Source organism: Podarcis liolepis (assembly GCF_965112155.1).
Source record: "Podarcis liolepis genome assembly, chromosome: 4".
In the NCBI taxonomy this organism is placed as follows: Eukaryota; Metazoa; Chordata; class Lepidosauria; order Squamata; family Lacertidae; genus Podarcis; species Podarcis liolepis.
Window position 1 is genome coordinate 96,406,782 of NC_139558.1, and position 23,783 is coordinate 96,430,564.

A 23,783-nucleotide genomic window follows, 5' to 3' on the forward strand; every position below is an offset into this window, starting at 1 on the left:
AAGGTTGGCGGTTCGAATCCCCACGACGGGGTGAGCTCCCTGCCAACCTAGCAGTTTGAAAGCATGTTAAAGTGTAAGTAGATAAATACCTTCCGGCGGGAAGGTAAACGGTGCGTTTCCGTGCGCTGCTCTGGTTCACCAGAAGCAGTTTAGTCACGCTGGCCACATGACCCAGAAGCTGTATGTCGGCTCCCTCGGCCAGTAAAGCGAGAGGAGCACCACAACCCTAGGGTCGCCTGCGACTGGACCTAACAGTCAGGGATCCCTTTACCTTTCTATTGTCTGCATGCAACATGTGAAAGTTTCATTCATTCCTGTTCTTACAGCTTCCTGTGCCCCAGTGCTGTGCTCTGCCAGTCAAGAAACAGCTTTTGCACGACACAAATTATGGCGGTGACACTATGCACAATTTAGGAGTACGTCCGGTGGGACTGAAGAGTAAACATGTTGCAAATCACTTTAACACTTCCAGTTACAAACCAGTGAGATCCATATAGTAAAAGCCTGCAACCCCATGTTTAACCCGATACACTGTCTGGCAGGAATAACTCCCATGAAATTAAAAAAAATTCCTTCCAGTAGCACCTTAAAGACCAACTAAGTTAGTTCTTGGTATGAGCTTTCGTGTGCATGCACACTTCTTCAGATACCTGTTGATGGACTTCCATTTCATGCGGCTCAATGTGGTGCCTTCCATGGTATCTGAAGAAGTGTGCATGCACACGAAAGCTCATACCAAGAACTAACTTAGTTGGTCTTTAAGGTGCTACTGGAAGGAATTTTTTTTTATTTTGACTATGGCAGACCAACACGGCTACCTATCTACTACTGGTCCCATGAAATTATTATTATTATTATTAATTGAATTTATATACAGTAATATTTTACGAACGTCCACCTCATCAAGTGTCCGTTCCGGCGAACGTCCACGGCAAACCCGGAAGTACCAGAACGGGTTACTTCCGGGTTTGCCACTCGCGCATGTGCAGAAGCGCTAAACCACGCTTCACGCATGCGCAGAAGCAGAAACCGGTCCGCGTGTGTGCAGACGCGGCGCTTTTTCCTGCATCCTTTTCGGCTAGCGGCCGGGGCTCTGGAATGCATCCCAGCTGCAAAACAAGGTACGACTGTACCACCCTATACCTGGACACTGAGCCTCTTGGGATCGCTGATCAGAAGGTCGGCGGTTCAAATCCCCACGACAGGGTGAGCTCCCGTTGCTCGGTCCCTGCTCCTGCCAACCCAACAGATCAAAAGCACGCCAGAAAGTGCAAGTTGATAAATAGGTACCACTGCAGTGGGAAGGTAAACGGCATTTCCATGCACTGCTCTGGTTTCGGTGTTCCGTTGCGCCAGAAGCGGCTTAGTCATGCTGGCCACATGACCCGGAAAAACTGTCTGCAGGCAAACGCCGGCTCCCTTGGCCTGTAAAGCAAGAGGAGCGCCACAACCCCAGAGTCGTCTGCAGCTGAACTTAACTGGACCTTTACCTATACCTATACCTGGATGCAGTTACAGATAGGTAGCCGTGTTGGTCTGTCATAGTCAAAATAAAAAAATAAAAAAATCCTTCCAGTAGCACCTTAAAGACCAACCAAGTTAGTTCTTGGTATGAGCTTTCGTGTGCATGCACACTTCTTCAGATACCATCTGAAGAGGTGTGCATGCACACGAAAGCTCATACCAAGAACTAACTTAGTTGGTCTTTAAGGTGCTACTGGAAGGAATTTTTCTATACCTGGATGGTTCACATACTAGATCAACATAAAAACATATATATATATATATATACACACACACACACACACACACACTTATATAATCAGAATAAAAACAGCCCAATAAATTCTACAGGGTCAGGATTTAGACTTGGGACTACTGCACATTTAGAAGCCTGCAACCCTCTCACAGTCTGCCAGAAATAAGCTCCACTGAATTCTAGAGGCTCTAGGCTTGGAACCAACTGCACATAACAAGCAAAGAATCGGTTTGCAAACCGCATTGAAACCCCGCCTGCGTCGAGGCGGCTGCATTGACACACTCCCGCCTGCAGGGGGTGTGGCGAGGGGCGAGCCAGGACGCCGCGAGTGAAGCCAGCGCGCAGGCGCAGTACTTTTTTCGCCCGCCCGCCCTCCCGCGCAGGCGCCTGGATGCTGCGAAGGCGGTTGAAAGCGTTGCGGCGCGGCAACGGCTCGCCTCCCCCCACGCATGCGCAGTGCCCGCCGGCCCTCTGAGGCAAGCGGGCCGTGATGGCGGCGAGCGGAGGCTGGTTCGCGGCTCTGGCCTTCGGGGTCACGCTACTCAAGCTGCTGCTCATCCCCACGTAGTAAGGAGCCCGGATTCGTTATTATTCCCCCTCACATTCTTCTGGCGGGGAAGGGGCGGGCGCGAGGGGGCTTCCGGCGCCGCCATGATGGACGCGGCTGTTCCTCGCAGGGGCCTCTCCGCCCTCCTGCTGCCTGGTCCCTCTCTGTCTCTCTCCGAGTCTGCCTTGGGTTCCCCGTTGCAGGGCTTCCCTCTACAGCAGCGTCCCCCAGACTTTGGGCCTCTGGCAGTTTTTGGACTACAACTCCCATCATCCCCGACCGCTGGTTCTGCTCGCTAGGGATGATGGGAGTTGTAGTCCAAAAGCTGCCAGAGGCCCACGCGCTTGAGAAACCTCGCTCCATAACAGGCATCTTATGAAATGAACGCGTGGCACGGAGAAGGTGGGCAGAGAAATGTTCCCTCCCCCATCGCCTCTCTTAATCGTGGAATAACTGCAGAGTAGGAAGGGACCCCCAGGGGTCATCCAGCCCAACCCCCTGCAATGCAGGGAACTTTTGCCCGAGGAGGGGCTGGAAGCTACGACCCTGAGATTAAGGGCCTCATGGGCTGTTGTATGGTGTATGGAGAAGTTTTTAATGTTTGATGTCTTACCTGTGTTTTACGGTACAGTGGTGCCCCACAAGACGAATGCCTCGCAAGACGGAAAACTCGCTAGACGAAAGAGTTTTCCGTTTTGGAGGTGCTTCGCAAAATGGAATTTCCGATGGGCTTGCTTTGCAAGACGACAATGTCTTGCAAGTTCCTGCGGGGTTTTTTTCCCCTCCCCCCCTTTTTTCTAAGCCGCTTATCAGCTGATCCGATCAGCAGATAAGCCGCTAATAGCTAATCCGCTAATCTGTCAATGGGCTTGCTTCGCAAGACGAAAAAACCGCTAGACGAAGAGAATCACAGAACGGATTCTTTTCGTCTTGCGAAGCACCACTGTACCTCGGGCTACATACGCTTCAGGTTACAGATGCCGCTAACCCAGAAATAGTGCTTCAGGTTAAGAACTTTGCTTCAGGATGAGAACAGAAATCGTGCTCCGGCGGTGCAGCAGCAGCAGGATGCCCCATTAGCTAAAGTGGTGCTTCAGGTTAAGAACAGTTTCAGGTTAAGAACAGACCTCCAGAACGAATTAAGTACTTAACCCGAGGTACCACTATAATTTGTTGGAAGCCTCCCAGAGTCCCTGGGGAAACCCAGTCAGATGAGCGGCAAGCATATAAATGAATTATTATTATTCAGGACAGAGGAAAGAAAGTGATTCTTCACGCAGCACATAGACAAACTATGGGACTTGCTCGCCCAGGAGGCAGCAATGGCCACCACCCTAGACAGATTTAAAAGAGGGTTAGACAAAGTAAAGGAAGAGGAGAGGGCAACTAGCCAGCTGTGCTGTACCTCCACAGCTGGAGGCAGCAATGCTTCCAAATGCCAGTTGCAGGAAACAGCAGGAAGGGAGAGCGCTCTTGTGCTCAAATCCTGTTCGCTGGTTTCTCAGGCATCTAGTTGACCACTGTGAGAACAGGATACTGGACTAGATCCAGTAGGTACCTCGGGTTACATACGCTTCAGGTTACAGACTCCACTAACCCAGAAATAGTACCTTGGGTTAAGAACTTTGCTTCAGGGTGAGAACAGAAATCGTGTGGCGACAGCGGGAGGCCCCATTAGCTAAAGTGGTACCTCAGGTTAAGAACAGTTTCAGGTTAAGAATGGACTTCCAGAACGAATTAAGTTCTTAACCCAAGGTACCACTGTATTGTTAATGTTATTCCTAATTCTTGCAACCCTCCTGTAATGTCAAAAAAAGAGGGTGGGAAACCTGAGAGTCACTCTGTAGAACTTAAGCTGCAACTTTTAAATGATAACAAAATATACATTTCATAAGCAAAGCTCCAGTAAGTGTAAGGTTAGGAGACATATGTGTGAATTGCACAACAAGCAGTGCAGTCCCGTGTGAACGTGGTGCTTTACAAAGAACAGGTTTGACAGGTCTCCGCCCTGAGGGGATTGTAATATAAAATGGACACCAGGCAGTCACAAAGGAAGGGGAGGGAATTTGAGACATAGGTAGGCGGGAGGAATATGGAATTGTTTTGATCAGGTATGCTTCGGCTTGCTTGCAATCAAGCATGTAGAGAACCCGCTTTACTTGACATGTTGCCCTTGGGTGGAAAAAGTTTTCCTCAAAACTCTCCTTTTTTTCTTTGGATCACACCCCATTCCCTACACCTTATTGCAGGGATGGCCAACATGGTGAACTCATGCTGTCTGGGACAAATGAGAGTTCACAAAATCACAGAATTATAGAGTTGTAAGGGACCATGAGGATCATCTAGGCCAGTTCCCTGCAGTGCAGGAATCTTTCACCCAACATGGGGCTGAAACCCACAACCCTCAGAGTTTCATGGTCTACCAACTGAGCTATCCCTCGAGGCAACGAGTTATAGACCAAAAGGCAGGGATGGGCCACCAACTTGGATTACAGTGGTGCCTCACAAGACGAAATTAATTCGTTCTGCGAGTTTTTTCGTCTTGCGAATTTTTCGTCTTGCGAAGCACGGTTTCCCATAGGAATGCATTGAAAATCAATTAATGCGTTCCTATGGTCAAAAAAAGTCCAAACAAAGCCAAATTTGGTACAAAAAGAGTTTATTAAGTGCTCTTTAAAGTCACACATACTGTAAAGAGCATTTCAAAAATTGAAGGAACAATAATTTAAGTTTCTAAACATGACAGAAAAGCATTTAAAAAGCACCAAAGTGTACTGTACATACATTTTCTAAGACTCTGGGGGACAACTCGAAGAAGGTTCCTCTTCCACTCTTTGCTTCTTGCTGAAGAAGTCGCAACTGCACCTCTTCAAGCAATGCACCCTGGGTATTAACGGTTTTAAGAAAAAGGAAACAAACATGCAAGACGTTTTCGTATTGCGAAGCAAGCCCATAGGGAAATTCGTCTTGCGAAGCAACTCAAAAAACCAAAAACTCTTTCGTCTTGCGAGTTTTTCGTCTTGTGAGGCCTTCGTCTTGCGAGGTACCACTGTACTTTAATAGCGGTTTAGACAAATTCATAGAGCATATGACTATCAGTGGCTACCAGCCATGATGGCCATGCTCTGCCTCCACAATTGGGGAGGCAGTAAGTGGCTTCTGAATACCAATTGCTGGACGTCGTAAGAGGGGAAGGTGCTCTTGTACTTGCATCCTGCTTATAGGTTTTCTACAGGCATCTGCTTGGACACTGAGAGAATCAGATGCTAGACTAGATGCACCTGATCCAACAGGCTTTTCTTATGTTCATGAAACATTTAGTGGGTACCTTGTTAGGTATCCCTACCTTAACCCAAAGTATGTGTGATTAAAATAATAGCATTCTTTCAATGCCTTTGTTTCCTCCCTGGCCTTTGTTCTTACCCTGTATCTATCAATCAATCAATCAATCACTCAATCAATCATCTATCTATCTTTATTCTAATTCTCTGCCAGAGACCCCTTCAGATTACCTATCTTCAAGAAATTATACCCTAGTTGGCAGTGGAGTCAAACTCAGAAGTGCAGTAATACCAAGTTTATGAGGATCATGAGGGATTGGATACAAATCTAACTGAAGAGGAGGAATATTAGTTAGCCTCTGGGCTTCCAGGTGATAAAATGGAAAAAAAGCACTGCATCAATTCCAGTAAATGTCCATTAGGCTTAATAATGCAAGAGATGCAGGTTTTGTCAAAGCACTAAAGTGTGTTGCTGTGTCTGAGGAAATGGACACCAATGGTACTGTTGACTATTGCAGGATGTGGTCAGACTAAAAACAAGATTTTCACGGAGCATATTTTGGTAATCAGTGCAATTATGTTTTATAGCAAGTTTTAAAAAAGAAAGAAAGAAAAAGAAAACATCAGCTCACATAGTGAAGGCTGTTACAATTAGCTGCTTTGGCCCAATTGTACATTAAGTACGTTTGAAAACCCTCACAAGGTCAGACCAAAGTCTCCTGTATTCCAGCTATTTGTTCTCATAGCGGTCAAACAGATGCTGTTGGAAAGCCCTGAAACTGGTCATGAGCACAACAGCCCTCTTCCCCACTTGCAGTTCCCAGCAGCTGATATTTACAGGTGTAGTTCCCCTCCATGCAAGGATTAGCTCCAATGTCTTGAGCAGATGATACTAATAGTGGGTCCAACGGCCAAGAAGGCAGTTTCTGCATGTGCTGTAGAGAGAAGTGAGGGGCAGATGGGGCTCATCAACCTGGGAAGGTAGCCCAGGTAGAAAAGATCCTAAACCTCTGCTGCCTTGCTGGATATATTCAGGAGATGAAAGGGCTAAGGCATAATCCTGACACAAATCCGGAGTGGAATCCCTAAGGTGGTTCGATGGTGCCTTGTATGCCTCCTTTTGGCAATTCTTGCAGCCCAGCCGAGAGGGGTATGTGTTGTCATCTGAGCAGCTCAGGACCTCTACATACTGCCCAGGCTTGTACCCCTGGGAGGCAACTTCCGTGCTTCTAATTCAGCAGTTTGACTTCACCCCCAGAGATGCACTCCATTGTCTGTCTCCATGTTGCAAATTTTGGCAGTTGCAGCTTGTCCTGACATCCAGGGGTCAAAATGTCCTCTTCTACATAACTTTCTATGATTCTGTCCAGTCCACTTTTTTGTTGGTTTGCTCTGTGAGCCCACCGAGTGCCACTCTGAAAATCCTCCTTACCTTTTGGTCATCCACTGCTGTGTACATTTACCCATGCATATAAATGGGAATGTGAGTTGTAGATGTGGTGATAATTGATTCGCCGGAATGTGGCAGAAGTAATTTCTCATGAAATTAGGAAACAGAACTAACTGTAGGAAAGCTATTGTGCACAGATACCTACAGAGATGCATAGACATACATGTTAATGCATGAGCACAACTGCTGAAAGTTTGTCTCTTGTTAACAACCTAGCAGAGAGTTCCTCATCAGTTCTTACCTACTATTGCACTGGGAAATGCAAAGTAGAAATGCTCTGGTTTCTCTTCAGATCATATAAATCTTTTGCCTTTTACAAAATAGAAAGCTATGTGGTATGATCCAGATACTAATATCTAACTTCTTGTAGTCATTCCACAGATTTTGAAGTGCATAGGAACTGGCTAGCCATCACCCATAGCTTACCAGTCTCTCAGTGGTATTATGAGGTAAGTGTGTCTTTCTGCCATCTTGTGGAGTTTTGCAGATGATTAAAGGCTGCCGCCAGATATCTCTTCCTTGTTACTGGAAGCTGAATGGACCTCCAGTGCAGGCAATTGAAATGTCTTTTGCCTGTTCTTCCAGGCTTCCTAGAGTAAAAGTGAAGGTCTCTGTCTGGTTTAGAACAGCCAACTGATCCAGATCGTTCCCCTTTGCACATTTTTTTAAAAAGCCACCCTAATGACTGCAAAGCATTTGATTTGTGATGGGCTGTTCACGAAACGAGAGATCACTTGATGTTGCACTTGCCACACGTTGAATGTGCATATGTGAAGTAGCTTACAGTTTAAGGTCATCCAGTGATTGACACCTGCCTTCTCACTTGTGTTCTTTTCCCATGTTTACAGGCAACATCTGAGTGGACCTTGGACTACCCTCCCTTCTTTGCATGGTTTGAGTACGGGCTTTCACATGTTGCCAAATACTTTGACAAAGAGATGCTGGTCATCCAGAACCTCAACTATTCCAGCTACCCAACCATTCTTTTCCAGAGGCTTTCGGTCATCTTCACAGATGTGCTCTTCATCTACGCAGTTCGCGAGTATGTTGGTGCCCCTTTATTGTTTTCAAATAGGAAGTCTTTCTGTTTTGTGTTTCGGGAGAAGGGAAGATAAGCCACTGGAATCTGGAAAGAAATCATTCAGCCTGCCTCTTGTTGAAATCAGTAAATGTGGTGAAGAGTAGAATAGATGGAGTATTTTAGATGGAATAGATGGAGTATTTTAGATGGAATATATGGAGTATTTTAGATGGAATAGATGGAGTATTTTAGATGGAATAGATGGGAGTGTTTAAAAAACAAAAACCTATTTGAAGGAGAAAACAATGTTAACATAACCTATAACCTGCACCTGATCTTTAAGAAATGCGTATGGAAGAACAAAGGGATTTGGATTTTGTCTTGTCTCTTTATTTCTCCTCTGCTCAGGTGCTGTAGATGTGTAAATGGGAAGCGAGGTACAAAGGAACCTCTGGAGAACCCTCAGCTTGTCCTTTCAGTTCTCCTCTTATGGAATTTTGGCCTCTTAATTGTGGACCGTATCCTTCCAACGCAGGTGTCAAAGGAAATCTGGCCAGATAACCTAAACCAAACATCAACATTTGATGGGTTTGGGGGGAGTGGGGAGATACCTATCAAATTCTAATGAGAATTGGAACTGCTAAATTTGCTACTGGTAAGAATTAGAACTGGTCATTCAACGTGGAAGTTGAATTGAAGCACTAAAGTTTAAAATGTTTCCTGGGTTAGGGCGTCTTTCTGAAGTGGATGTTAGTCCTTAACTCAATCACAGACATTCATTTTCAGTACAATGGCTTTCTGTTTGGATTCATGCTGCTCTCCATTGCACGGCTATTCCAGGTAGTGTATTAAGAGGCGGCCATGCCCAATTCCTATTCTAGAAGTCTCATCCAGCTCTGAAGTGTGCATTCTGTTTATGTAGGCTTTGGATTCTTTGTTGCTTCAAATAACCGCCTGACCTTCCTCTTCCCTGTTGCCCCACACTCCCTTTCAGAAAAGGCATTTGGAAGGGGCTTTTCTCTTTGCCGTCCTCTTGCACTTCAAGCATATCAACCTCTATGTCGCCCCAGCATATGGTGTGTACCTCCTCCGGTCCTACTGCTTCACTGCAAATAGTGCAGGCAAGTTATTGATGATTTCATAGGGAGTTTGGATACATTGCCAGATGAAAAAGAAGACTGCCATATTGGCTGGGGTTGTAGTCCACAGTATCTGGTGGGCCCCAGGTTGGGAAAGACTGGTCTGTGACAAGAATTTAACTATCTCGGAGGAGGATCTTGTTTTATAATGGGAAGAAAATTAAAACACACTGCCGAAGCATTTCTTGTTTCTTTCAGCCCTCTTCTGTTTTAATCATAATATTTTCGTTTTCTCCAGATGGATCCCTCCGATGGGGCAGCTTCAGTTTTCTTCGCTTAGTTGCCCTGGGATTCATTGTCTGCTTTGTTTCTGCACTTTCACTGGGACCATTTATTGTTTGGGTAAGGACCCTCATCCTCTTTAAAACATGCACCTGCTTCCTGAGTGATGACTGCATGCAAGGCATTCTTTACTAATTGTTCCCATAGGCGAGTACAGTGGTACCTCTGGTTATGAACTTAATTTGTTCCGGAGGTGCGTTCTTAACCTGAAACCATTCTTGACCTGAGGCGCCACTTTAGCTAATGGGGCCTCCTGCGGCTGCCACGCGGCCACGCGATTTCTGTTCTCATCCTGGGGCAAAGTTCTTAATCCAAGGTTAGCAGAGCCTGTAACCTGAAGCGTCTGTAACCCGAGGTGTTTGTAACCTGAGGTACCACTGTACAAAGGGTAGCTATTATATGTATGAATAATATGCTTTATAAGCTGATTGAGTGTGAGAAACATTCTTGACTTGGCTGTTAGCTCAGGGTAGCTCCATCTGTAGAGCATGAGACTCTTAATCTCAGCGCCATGGGTTTGAGCCCCACATAATAATAATAATAATAATAATAATAATAATAATAATAATAATTTATTATTTATACCCCGCCCATCTGGCTGGGCTTCCCCAGCCACTCTGGGCGGCTTCCAAAAGAATATTAAAATACTATAATACATCAAACATTAAAAGCTTCCCGAAACAGGGCTGCCTTCAGATGTCTTCTAAAAGCCTGGTAGTTGTTGTTCTCTTTGACATCTGGTGGGAGGGTGTTCCACAGGGAAGGCGCCACTACCGAGAAGGCCCTCTGCCTGGTTCCCTGTAACTTGGCTTCTCGCAGTGAGGGAACTGCCAGAAGGCCCTCGGTGCTGGACCTCAGTGTCCGGGCAGAACGATGGGGGTGGAGACGCTCCTTCAGATATTGGACAAAAAGATTCCTGCTTTGCAGGGGGTTGAACTAGTTGACCCTTGTGGTCCCTTCCAACACTGCTATTCTGTGATTTCTACTTGGATTTATAAGCTGAATTTCTATCCAAAAGCTCTGAAAGCAGCTTTAAATCATTTAAAATTATTTTAACAAAATGCAACATGACCAGTAAAAGCAATAAAGCCACAACCACAAATGTATTGTTGTGTTACTTAATATAAATGAAAAATCTTTGACTAACTTTCTAACTTCCTTTTTCTTCCATTAGGGCCAGCTGCCTCAGGTCCTCTCTCGTCTCTTCCCTTTCAAAAGAGGCCTTTGCCATGCATACTGGGCTCCTAACTTCTGGGCACTGTACAACGCCCTGGACAAAGCGCTCTCCGTTATTGGTAGAGTATCTTAACCCTGCATGTATTAATAGCAAATACTTGTTCGGTGATTCTTGTTTCCTTTTAGAAATCTTCAGTAGGAGAAGCCTGCTGTGTCTGACCAGCACAGTGGCAGTTCCTCTCCTTACATTTTATTATTAATCTTTTGAAAGTATGCAAAAGAATATATAAACATGAGGGCGGTTTAACTGGGTTTGGTAAGTGGGATGTCCAGTTCAATCTCTTGCCTTTGACAGTCATCGGATACGACAGCAGCAGGGAGATTTCCATGCAAGTTCTTCATCTTTATAGTCTCCTAAAGAGTGTTTACTCTTCTTCTTCTTCTTCTTTGGCGATCACTCGTAGTTGAGTAAGATTGGCTTCCATGAACACGGTCTTAATGGTGTGACTGTGGAGTCCAATTCTGGATCCACACTGGGACTCGATCATGGTGAGGGTTTGCCAAGCCTGCCTTCCTCTTAGCACGTTTCTCCCTTTCATCCTGAGTCCAAGTGTCTTCAAAGCTCATGACACCTTTGGTAAAGGCTATTCTCCAAATGAAGCACTTGCAGGCCAGTGTTTCCCAGTTGTTGGTGTTTATACTACATTTTTTAAGATTTTCCTTCAGAGAGTCTTTAAGCCTCTTCTGTTGACCACTAGTACTACACTTTCCATTTTTAAGTTTGGAATAGAGTAGTTGCTTTGGAAGACGATAATCAGGCATCCCAAACAACATGATCAGTCCAACGAAGTTGATGTTGAAGAATCATTGCTTCAGCACTGGTGATCTTTGCTTCTTCCACTACACTGGCATTAGTTCGCCTGTCTTCCCAAGAGATGTGTAAAAAAAATTGGTGGCACCGTTGATGGAATCTTTCGAAGAGTTTGAGATGGCGTTTATGAGTGTGTGCACACTCAGGATGACTTCCAAACCATCCTAAATATTTTCTCAGAAGCTTACTGTTTATTAAAGTGGAGTTGGTTATGTGCGTGTGCCTCAGACATCTTGCTATGTCTAAAAGGACATTTTTAGTAAACTGTTTAAAAAACCATTTGGGCTGTGTAGCGTCCTTGCATGACTGCACATGACGACAATTAGGCTGCTGGACACTCAGCAGTGGTCCCACAACTGTAGAATTCAGTGTCTGTTGAACTTAAGCGAGCCTCATCCCTTAGTCCTTAAATAGGCCTAGAAGACCCGCTTTTTCCTTGAGACTTAACCCATTCAGTGCAGTTGGTTAGAGCATGGTACTCATAACGCTCAGGTTGCAGGTTAGATCCCTATACAGAACAGCTGCATATTCTGCATTGCAGGGGTTTGGAGCAGATGATCTTCAGGGTCCCTAACAACCCTACATTTTTATAATCCTATGTAATATAGGTTGTGATTATAAACTGACTCTGTTAAACCTGATTTTATTTTAGTTTTAATGCTGTTTTTTTAGCACCAACATAATATTTTATATTATATTCAGCTTTGGGTTTTTACTTGTGCTATGAGACACTTTGGAGCATCTGCTCAAAAACTGGCTTATAAACCTTTAAATAAAAATTTAAAATGTCTCTGGATGTAAACAAGTGTTGAAACAAGCCGTGGGACTTGCTTCCACATATATTTAGGGTGCGTAAGGTGTGGCTGACAACGTGCCTGTCCTTCTTACAAACTTCATTATAACTTCCAGGTCTGAAATATAAATTCCTTGACCCTGCAAAGATGCCCAAGGCTGCCATGACTGGAGGGCTAGTCCAGGAATTTCAACATACCGTCCTTCCTTCAGTGACTCCATTGGCAACTTTGACCTGTACTGCCATCTCTATGCTGGTAAATCCATATCACTCTACCCCTCTGAGCACATCTTCATCTGCTTGCAAGCACAGCCCACAAGAAATTTCTCCCCATTTAAAAGGAATGCTCCCCTGTTAAAGCACCAACTTGCTTGCATTGAATATTCAGCCCACTCTGGTCCCTGCCAGTCTATTATGCCTTTAAAAACAGAGTTACCACTAGTTTTGCTTACTTCTTTTATGCCTTTAACAGTGGCCTGACATGCGGAAATTCAACAGGTGAAGCTTTTCCTGGGTTAGAAGTACATGGATGGGGAAAGCTTCAGATCTACACACACCTGTGTTAGGCTGCTTTTAAAGAGTCAGGAGCAGACCGCTCTTATGTTCTCAGGTGGGGCAAAATATTCAGACCCAAGAGCCACCATTAATTGCAATCTGAAACATGAGGTCAGCTTCCAGTGTTCTGGATTTTGTTTTTACAGATTCTCTTAAATTTCACTGCTTGTCACCCTTTCTCCACCTCCCCCACCCCTGCTTTTTAAAAGATGGTTGTGGCACCACTGGCGCACCCATCACTTGAAAAGTATAGGGTACCAGATTGTCTCAGCATTATCCTCAAAACTACAATTCCCAGAGTTCCTTGGTTTGGGACCCACGTCAGTTAAACTGGCATGTAACGTAGGTGGTACCTAGAATCTCAAAAAGGCAATTTAACACTTTCTGGCAATGCAAAGCAGAATAATGGAGTGGTACCTTGGTTGTCGAACGGCTTGGCTCCTGAACAAATCGGCTCCCGGACGCCGCAAACCCGGAAGTAGGTGTTGTGGTTTGCGAATGTTTTTTGGAAGCTGAACTTGGAACTTTGGAAGCTCCTGCAGCCAATCGGAAGCTGCGTCTTGGTTTTCGAACAGTTCCGGGGTCGGATTAAGTTTGACAACCAAGGCACCACTATAAAAATGCAGAGCTTAGCAACTGCTGAGCTCCCACTGAGTGATAAGCCTGTGTTCCCGGCGCTGAAATGCACCACTGAAGCTTTGTTTTCTGCCTGTTGTTTCTAGCCCTCTGTTTTCTGTCTTTGGTTTAAACCCCAAGGGCCCAGAGGCTTCCTACGATGCCTGGTTCTCTGCGCGCTGAGCTCCTTCATGTTTGGGTGGCATGTGCATGAGAAAGCAGTCCTTCTCGCCATTCTCCCTCTGAGGTAAGAGGGATGGAAAGGGGTTCAGGTTGCATTTTTCTAACTTCCAGTCTTCACACTTGCACCCCTTTCTGGGCAGGATACAGTGGTACCTCGGGTTAAGTACTTAATTCATTCCGGAGGTCCGTTCTTAACCTGAAACTGTTCTTAATCTGAAGCACCCCTTTAGCTAATGGGGCCTCCTGCTGCTGCCGCACCGCTGAAGCACGATTTCTGTTCTTATCTTGAAGCAAAGTTCTTAACCTGAAGCACTGTTTCTGGGTTAGCGGAGTCTGTAACCTGAAGCGCATGTAACCTGAAGCGTATGTAACCCGAGGTACCACTGTATCACAAATATCACACCACAAATGACATAATGGAATCCAAAGAGTGTAGTTTTCTTAATTTGATTTTCTCTTTAAAAATTCCATGGCTACATAGGACTTCCCTGTGGATCTTGGGCCTGTTTCTGTGATATCTTAGAAACAAGTCAGGGATAAAGCAGCTTTTTGCAGCTGAAGAGCAAAACAAGGAAGCAGCTTTGGAACTTGACTTCCTTGTTCCCCCTGCTGCTGCAGGAAGATCCCAGATACTGCTGCAAAGGTGGACTCCCAATTCCCTTCAGCCCCATCCAGCATGTTGGGATCTGTAATTCACCAACCTTGGGAAGGCTACAAGTTTCTCACCCCTGTTGCACATGGTTAACCAGAGCTGAACTCTGTGAAACGTCTGGGTAGACATGCATAGCGTTATGCCGGGAGCATGGTGGCAGCAGTGAGGGAGGACCTTGAAGAAAATGATCTCTTTGAGCAGCTTAACAGCTACTTTCAAAAATCTCCTGTTTTTGGTATGCGTTTTTAGCTTGCTGGCTGTGGAGAGATCCAGAGATGCTGGCACCTATCTGGTTCTGTCCACTACAGGACATCTTTCCCTTTTCCCTCTACTGTTTACAGCACCAGGTAAGTACCTTCTATGTCTCACCACCTGCCTAAAATATTTCCTGGCTTGCACATTCGTTTTCAAAGATTACTGATGTACGTGAAGGGCCGTCGACCCTTTTTCGAGAATATACGTCATTTAGGGCTGCTTCCTTTCATTGACTGAAACTCCTTTGAATTGAATAAAAGGGTTCCCCGATTAGTGGGGGAGTGCCTTATTTTTAATGGAAGTACTTCTGAAACAGCAGGTGCCTCTTCTTAGAAGGTGATGTGGCTCAGTGGTAGAGCATCCTACCTTGCACAAAGAAGGTCTCAGGTTTAATCCTCGCCTTCTCCAGGTAAGGCTGGGAAAGAACCCCATCTGAAATCCTGAAGAGCCATTGCTAGTCATTATAGGAAATACTGAACTAGATGGGGCAGTGGTCAGACTCAGTATAAGGCAGCTTCTTATGTGCCTGCTGCCACCGTTTTGTACACTGCTTAGAGAGTTGTATTTTTATTTTAGGTAAAGGTAAAGGGACCCCTGACCATTAGGTCCAGTCGTGACCGACTCTGGGGTTGTGGCACTCATCTCGCTTTATTGGCCGAGGGAGCCGGCGTACAGCTTCCGGGTCATGTGGCCAGCATGACTAAGCCGCTTCTGGTGAACCAGAGCAGCGCACGGAAATGCTGTTTACCTTCCCTCAGGAGCAGTACCTATTTATCTACTTGCACTTTGATGTGCTTTCGAACTGCTAGGTTGGCAGGAGCAGGGACCGAGCAACGGGAGCTCACCCCGTCGTGGGGATTCGAACCGCCGACCTTCTGATCGGCAAGTCCTAGGCTCTGTGGTTTAACCCACAGCGCCACCTGCGTCCCCATTTTTTTAAAATCAAGTGGTATATGCACTTTGTTAAACAAAATAAACGCCAAATACAAAGAGTATTTCTTCCCCTATTGTTTTGGCCATATACAACATCTGCCAACGGTTTGCTGTGTTTCAGAACTGCCTATTAAAATCTTGCTCATGCTGCTCTTCACGGTGTATAGCTTCTCCTCGCTGAAGGCCATATTCAGGTAATGACCAACGGTGCAATCTTACCGTGTCTAACCACAAATTAGTTGTTGGGTTCAGTGGCCCTTACTCCCAGGTAAGCGGGGTTAGGATTACAGCCTAAATGTTTTTGCAAAGGCAAGCTTCTGTTAGGGCTTGCTTGGCTTGCAAATGTCTCTGAGTTCATCTTTTGGTTGTCTTAAGGAAGTGGGGCCCACAACCTGCTCACATTTTAGACTGGGGTTCCCTGTCGGCCTAGCAAGTCTTTGCCTGCTCTTGCATTTAGACTGGGAATAGCGAACCTGTGGCCTTCTGGCTGTGTTTTTGGACTCCCAGCTCATCAGTCAATGGTCTGGAATGATGGGAGCTGCGGAGCAAAAATATTTGGAGGGTCACTGGTTCTCAATCCCCGATTTAGATATTTCCTCCAGAATAAGACATGCTTGCTCTGCTTTGCAAAAGAGGGGTTGATTTTAGATATCAGTAACTATTTCAAAGTGATAATTTGTGAAGTGATTATATTAAAATCCTTTTTTCTGCTTTCTCTCTCCACAGAAAAGAAGGGCCTCTGCTTAATTGGTTGGAAACAATCTACCTCATTGGGCTGATACCTCTGGAAATCTTGTGTGAAATTGTGATGCCTTTCACCACCTGGATAGTCAAATTCCCTTTCCTCCCTTTATTGCTCACCTCTGTATATTGTGCTGTAGGTGTCACATACGCTTGGCTCAAACTGTACATCTCTGCCTTCGCAGGACCACCAGCTGTCAGGCGAAAGAAAGAATAGTGATGCTTACAACATACCTGTGTCAACGGCGATACCTCCAGAATAGCCACCAAATCATGCTAAACGGTGATGGCTCCTGCCACACATGGTGCCATGTGCTGTTCATGCAGGGGTGCTCCAGAAATCGCTGCTGTTTCTTTAAGGATGTGGGAGCAAGAAATTTGTGAGCAAATACCCTTAAATAAGCAGGGGCGATTCCTAGCGTGAAAAGAGAAGACATTTGTTGCAGGAGAAGCCTCGTTTACAAAAGGATGCTTAATTAGAGGGTTTTTAAAAATGGAATTGGACTTTCTTTTTTTACTTTCAGTTTGAGCTGAAGCAATCACTGGTTATGTTTAATGGGTCTATCCTTACATGTAATGTGTAAGGTTACTTGTATGTATTATGGGACCGTCCTCCAGACAAGAAACTCAGGCTGCATGCCTAACCTCACTTATCTGGGCAGAAGCTCCACTGAATTCAGTGGGACTTGCTTCTGAGTAGATATGGGTAGGATTGCACTGTCAGTTACAAACGTGGGGTGAAAGATGTGAATAAAATATGCAATAATTGCTTTTGTAAAAATAATTGTAGCGTTGCCTTTTTTATGTACGATATTTGGGTTCCCGTGAAGCTAAGGGTTCTCAGCCCATGGTCCTTTGAGGGAAGTCTGAACCTGGCATTAAAATGATTTTTCCCTCCCCCAAGTTTCCTTCCTGTGCTGATATAAGATAACAGAGACACATATGCATACATGTACGGTAATATAATTGCAGGGGGGGCATGAAAGCTTTGGGTGAGAGGGAAATGCAACACAAAAAGTGCAGAGAGCGATAATTTAATTAGAGCTGGAAAGTGCAAAAGAAGCATGGTGACCCTTTATAATAGCAATGATAATGGAATCTTAAAGTTAGAAGTTCAATCCCCTGCAATGTTACCATTAACTAACAAATGTAATGGAGGGAAAACTATTGTGGTCCCAAGAACTTCATCACAATTCAGCTGTTTCACTGTGTTAACGGGAAAATCCGAGGGCTCCCTTGGACAAAAACCAAGACACCAACCAGGATAACTTGGAGCAAAACAGCAGCCTGTAGGCTTGGCCTTTATTGAATACTGTCGCGACAGGACTCCCACCCACAACAAGATGAAGCAAAATGGAGGCCCAGAACAAAAGAAGACCCCAACTTTTATTGGTTACTAATCCCCCAAACTACACCCCTATAAATACTTTATAACTACATCATGACTACATCACAAACAGGAGGGGTTAAGGGAGGGGTTGTGGAGGTAACCTGTTTATCATGACACCTGGCCGGTTCCCCTTCTCCCCCTCCCCATGAGTCACTTCCAGAAGACAAAAGGGAAGTTGCAGTTTCCTGCCCCCTGAGGGGAGATCCAATCACTGTTCCTTTGTTGCAGTCCGTGTTGAATCCACTCACATATGCAGTTTGTTGCGTCCTTGATGGGTGTTCTGTCTAGGACCATCAGGGTTGGCATAGCAACTGGGCAGGGCTCCTGTGTATGTGCTGGTATGCTCAAGGGATTATGGCTGCCCTGTATCAAACCTTCCCCATTTTGTAGTCCTTCCTTCTTGGAGTAAAATAAAAACGGAACAGTGCAGATCCGATGTATGGTTGATTTTCTATGAATTTATAACAGAAGCGTAGCGTATGTACAGTAGTGTGTGTGAAGTTTGTACAAACTGAAGAATGGCAGATGAAGGTGATTGACTACATGGAATTGGCAGAAATGACTGGCAGAATCCAGTTGGTGAAAAAAGACTGGAAGAAATTCAAAGACTACTTACAGAAACATTGTAAAATTAATGAATGTTAGAAGGGTGTTGGATAGAAACTAAGCGGTTTCCAGCTGTAATGCTTTAAGAGATACGGGGGAAAAAAGGTTTCGCAAATGGGTAAAAGTTTAATGGTAAGGATTTGCTGAACTAACAAATCGAACTGGAATACAAAGAAGGGAGGTATGAGGAGGTCCGAGGAAATAAGTGTATGGAAGTTATGTTATTGAAAATTAATGTGTGTTTTTAACTGTTTTTTATTATTTTTTTGTATGTTTTCTTTTTTTTTGTTATATCTTAAAAACTTTCAATAAATATCTTTTTTTTAAAAAGAAGAAGTTTGTACAAACTGAATGATTGGGGGGGGGGGGCTTCCTGCGACAACTGCTCCTAGGGCAAAAGGAGAAACGATCTGGAGGTCTACCGACTGATTTGCAGCTAATCTGCAGCAGTTTCTGATTCCCACGTTACGCAAAGCCTCTCCTCCCAGAGGGGAGGTAGTGTGAGCGGGAGCGTACTCGCCCCCCTGCGTCATTTGCCACGCCAGTCAAGCCAGCCAATAGGGTTGGCTTGGGGGCGGAGTCTAGCCTTATTCAAGCGGCCGCGCGGCAGACCCGCACCTCTTTCTGCTTCCTGGAGTCGCGGGATCCAGATCTCTGCGTCGCCCTCGCCAGCTCCTCTCTCCTCCATTCCTTCTTACATTCCTCCTCTGACCAGCAACTCTCTTCTCTTTTCTCCTCGAGGTTTGGAGGCTGCTTTGGGTGGGGGGGCGGGAAAAAAAACCCTGATTTGTTTGGCTTTCCCCTGCCTTTGTGCTTTGTTTTTAGCTTCTCCCAGTCCAGCCGCTGTGTCCATTCCCCCCCCCCCTTTTTATTTTCCTAACATAAAATACATATACATTTACACAATACACGTACACAACACACCTTATTTTCATAACATAAAAGATACCCACATTACTCTATATAATACCTACCTATACTATACATATCAACGTACCTACACACCCACCCCACAGGGACACCCACCCAGCCCTTGCGTCATTTGTTGGGATTTCCCCTGCCGGGCTTCCAACCCCCCCCATCCCTTTTCTTTCTCAGCACCCCCCCCAAACCTTTTTTCAACCTTACTGGTGAGGTTTCTTATTTGCTAGGGCCTTTCTCCCTCAACAAAGGGGCTTCCTCCTCCAAATATTAACAAGGAACATTGCCTGAACGGGTGTGCTTTTCCCTCCAGCGCCCTTTCCTGCATTTTGTCCTTTGTTATCCAAAACTGCTTAATTGCCCTCCAGTTGCCTTGCCAGTAGTCCTAATCGCTTCACTGCCGGTCCTATGACCGGAGCCTTGAAGTCAAGTGGGGGGCTTACGTCTTGCTTCCCTTTGGATCACTTTATTCTGAATTTATTTGGCTACAATTGATCTTGGTTCATTTCAATTTTAAGGTTTACGTACAAATCTTTAGGCTACAGTTTATTCTCTAGCGGCTTGGAGCTCTAGTAACAGCTGCAAGTTTACTTGAAACAACACTGAGCTAAGTAACAGCTGCAAATTTATTTCACTTGGTTTTGAGTTTAAATTAACTAGGGGTTCTAGAATTATATTGCATTAGTCATATTTAAATAGGGATTGGGACTAAGTTAATTAAGGCTTGCTGATAGCTGGCTGTCGTGTGCTGCAGCACATTTGCCAGTTTTACAGGGTTTTATTTTGTCTCAATAATTTGGTTTTGCTTTCGCAGCTAATTTATCTAAGTTGTTGCTCGCATAGTTTTGCTGCCTTTTCCTTAAAGCTGGCTTATAGGGCTAGCCTTAAGTGATAATAAATAAAAGATATATTATAATAATATTTAATAAATAAATAAATAAATTTAAAAATAAATAACAAAGGCCAATCAATCAATAACAAGAGAGAGAGAGACAAGTATAATTCACACTACTGCGTTTTGCTGTATATAGTGTTGTTTAGCACTGTGTAACCATTTCCCAATGGCGCCAAAGAGGAAAGCTCCTGCCAAGAATCCCACTTCTAAGGCAAAACGTCCTACCTCAAGCAATCGGGAGTCGCGTAAGGAGGATTCTGATCCTAAAACCATGTCTCAATTATTTAATGCTCTCAGGTGTATTATAAATGATTTTGAACAACGTATTGCTAACCGCTCGCCAACGTCCTCCCCTTCTCCTAGTTTTATTCCTGACACGGCGCCTGTTGCTCCATCCCTCAATGGTGAGCTGCCTGGCACATCTGCGTCATTATTTAACGAATCCCAATTCGCAAGCACAAGTACGCGGGTTATGTTGTCAGCTAATCAACCTCCACAGACTCGTGCTAGGTCCCGAATGTCCCGCGCCTTGTCAGCAGCAACACATGCTACAGGTCGATCGGCTTCTGTTCCACCCAATAACATGTCTGTGTCTCAGTCTTCTTCTAGTTTTCTTCAGAGCTCTCAGCCAGGGGTTCAACTTCCTGAGTCTGAGATCTCTGATGGTGAGGAGGTGCAGCTTCAGGCATCAGCCGAGCAACAGCCCACCACAACAGATAAGCCGGCAGGGAAGAGACGCTCCAAGAAGAAACACGTTTACGAGAAGTCTAGATCGCGGGATACGGATGAGGAGTCAGATGAACTGCTTCCACTTAGCATCTTCGGCCCAGCAGCTGCCGGAACCTTTCTCGGACCACCTCTGGAGCATTGGAAATGTGAAGTTATCAAGGGAGTATTAGCCTCACTTGAACCTTCTACTCTCAGGTCGTATAAGAAAGCCTGGTGCGATTTCCTGGATTTCAGATCCAAGGTTTCAGCTCTTGCCCCCAACATCCCGCCCACTACTGATCACGCGTTACAGTACCTAGCACACCTGCATAATTTGGGATGTGCAGCAGAAACCTTAAGAACCCATTCGGCTGCCATCAGCTTTTTTAGCAAAGTTATATTCTCAGCTGACCCTTGCGCTGATTTTATCGTTCGAAGAGCAGTTAAGGGCTGGTGCAGACTCCAACTTGCAAATGGCGAGAGCAGAAAGCTGGTAACATTTGATCTCCTCTGCCTGATACGCCAGAAACTTAGGTCAATATGTTGGTCAAAATATGAAGCACGTTTGTTTTCCGCGGCATTCTCCATTGCCGCCTTCGGAGCCCTGAGTGTTGACGAGGTTGTGTTTGAGGCCCAAGCCGATGGTTCCTCTCGCGGCCTCCACTTAAATGACATACAATTATCCAACTCCGAGTTAATAATATGCATTCAGCGGTCAAAAACTGACCAACAGGGAAAGGGTGTCCCGGTCAGACTTTCTGCTTCTGAAAACCAGGGTCCATGCCCAGTAAAGGACACTAGGCGGTACTTATATCTTAGACCGCCTGGCGGTGGCCCTTTTTTCATACACGAGGATGGTTCCTGTTTGAAGAGGCATCAGTTCATGCAAGTATTGCGCAAAGCGATTGATGCCTGTGGTTTCCCTGCAGAGGAATATGCTGCCGACTCTTTCAGGATTGGGGCCGCCACAATGGCTGCCCCTTTAGGCCACTCAACAGATAGAATCAGGAATGCATTGAAATGGTACATATGAAAGAATTTTTAGAACGCAACCACTTACCTGTCCTTGTTTTCTTACCCTCAGCTTCTTCTAACATTCAAGTTTGGATCTGCGGTCATAGTATCGTCCACTGGGCCAGAGATTGCGGCTTGGGCGACAACCTGGGACTGCCTGCAAGTGTGAGAGTTTCCTGGATTTCAAAACGTGGCATGCGATGGGAGGAGTTGATGCCAGTTACGAAGGCAAAAGCAGCAGCGTTTGACCCACCTGACATCCTGATCATTCAGCTGGGGAGAAAGACTTGGCCTTCAGGAAGAGCTTGGACTTGTTATTGAACATAAAAAAGGACTTGCTGCTCTGTTTCCGGAGTCTACCTTGTTTTGGTCCTGCCTTCTGAAGAGGAGAGTTTGGCGTGGCAGTCGTTGCCATCGACAAATCCAGGAAACTCTTGAATCGTGTGGCGGCCCGCAAATTGTTTTATTAACAGCCATGGGATCAAGCATGTTGACATCAGATTCAGCGAGGCGGCCCTGTTTAGAGACGATGGCATTCATTTGTCTGATCAAGGAAATGATGTGTGGTTGGCCAATATCAGTAGCATTAGGGATTGGTTGCAGCTGTGAGGGTATTTGGTGGTGAGCCTCTTTGGCTCAGGTGGTGGTTAGGCATTGGAATATGTGTCCTGTGGGGTCATATATAGGTTGTTTGATCCAATGCCTAAGCCAATACCACTCACATGCTGTAACCAATAAAGTTGTGGCCTCCTTTAGCCCATTAATCTAAAATACATGTGTCCTTGTGTCTTATTTACCGTATTTTCGCTCTATAACACGCACCTGACCATAACACGCACGTAGTTTTTAGAGGAGGAAAATCCGTAGGCATGCCACCCGTAGGCATTCCCTCCATAACATGCACAGACATTTCCCCTTACTTTTTAGGAGGAAAAAAGTGAGTGTTATGGTGCAAAAAATACGGTACTTGTAGGTCCTCGACTCACAAAGCCTCCCCTCCCAGAGGGGAGGTGTTGTGAGCGGGAGCTGTTCCCACATCAGCAGCTTGTGAGGCTGGTGCTGGGGGGAAGTGCTGCTTCCCCCCCCCCCCAGCCTCATAGATCCCTGAAGCCTTTGGAGGACAGCGGGACCTCACACTGCGCTCCAAAGGCTTCGGGTTCCTTTTGCTGAAGCCAGGAGAGTCTTGCTCTCCAGGCTTCCAAGGTAGCCACCTGAAGCCTCCAGAGCGCAGCAGGAACTCCCGCTGCACTCCCGAGGCTTTGGGTGAACGCACCTTGTTTTAGAGGGGGAGAACAAGAAAAAAAATAATTTCCCCCCCCTGTTCTCCCCCTCCTATGGTCCGGTGTGTCCTATAGAGCAAAAAATACGGTATGTTGTTTGATCCAATGCCTAAGCCAATACCACTCTCATGCTGTATGTACCCAATAAAGTATTGACCTTCTTTAGCCCATTAACCTAAAATACATGTGTCCTTGTGTCTTAGTTACCCTACGCGGGTTGCGGGTCATTGACTCACAACAACCAAACATTTTCCACCTAAATTAGGCTGGACTGAAGAAAGCTAACCAGGAGTGGCACATCAATCTCTGACTTTTGTCTTCAGGGTTTCTGGGGGTTTTCCTGTTGTTATTCTGTCTCTCACAGCTACAATAAACTTACCATTAAAATTATGGACTGGTCATTTCTTCATCAGAGGGCAAATGGGCAAATTTAGCAGGGGATTAAATACTCCCCCCCCCCACTGTATTTATCTACTTGAACTTTGACGTGCTTTCGAGCTGCTAGGTTGGCAGGAGCTGGGACAGCAACAAGAGCTCACTACGTTGTGGGGATTCGAACCGCCGACCTTCCAGTTGGCAAGCCCAAGAGGCTCAGTGGTACCTGGCTTTGGTTTGTAGACCACTAGGTTCAAGAAAAATAAATGGAGAAGGCTGGAATCTGCCCACCTCAGGTGTAAACTACTGTACAACATTGTGATGCAGCAGCAAAAAGCTTA

At 45.5% G+C, this 23,783-nt stretch overlaps 1 protein-coding gene and 1 long non-coding RNA gene across 3 annotated transcripts; one reads left to right on the top strand and one right to left on the bottom strand.

The window, feature by feature from the left end:
* The first annotated feature begins 2,148 nt into the window (after nt 1-2,148).
* On the top strand, nt 2,149-17,037 carry ALG8 (ALG8 alpha-1,3-glucosyltransferase). Of its 2 annotated transcripts, none has more exons than XM_083499730.1 (13): nt 2,149-2,326; nt 7,408-7,486; nt 7,886-8,079; nt 8,467-8,576; nt 8,831-8,898; nt 9,053-9,179; nt 9,436-9,539; nt 10,654-10,774; nt 12,436-12,575; nt 13,597-13,736; nt 14,574-14,671; nt 15,634-15,706; nt 16,239-17,037. In XM_083499730.1, exons 1-13 carry the CDS (start codon nt 2,250-2,252, stop codon nt 16,468-16,470), a joined length of 1,563 nt encoding a protein of 520 aa, XP_083355856.1. In that variant the 5' UTR covers nt 2,149-2,249; the 3' UTR covers nt 16,471-17,037. The 2 variants fall into 2 exon arrangements, with proteins under 2 accessions (XP_083355856.1, XP_083355857.1); XM_083499731.1 differs by having other exon boundaries at nt 2,208-2,326; nt 9,053-9,183; nt 9,458-9,539.
* LOC310705477 lies at nt 4,949-7,401 on the bottom strand. Its single transcript, XR_014525324.1, has 2 exons — nt 5,760-7,401; nt 4,949-5,724 (listed from the first exon to the last, which is right to left on the bottom strand). It is a non-coding gene; the product is annotated as an uncharacterized lncRNA (long non-coding RNA).
* Nucleotides 17,038-23,783: the final 6,746 nt, after the last annotated feature.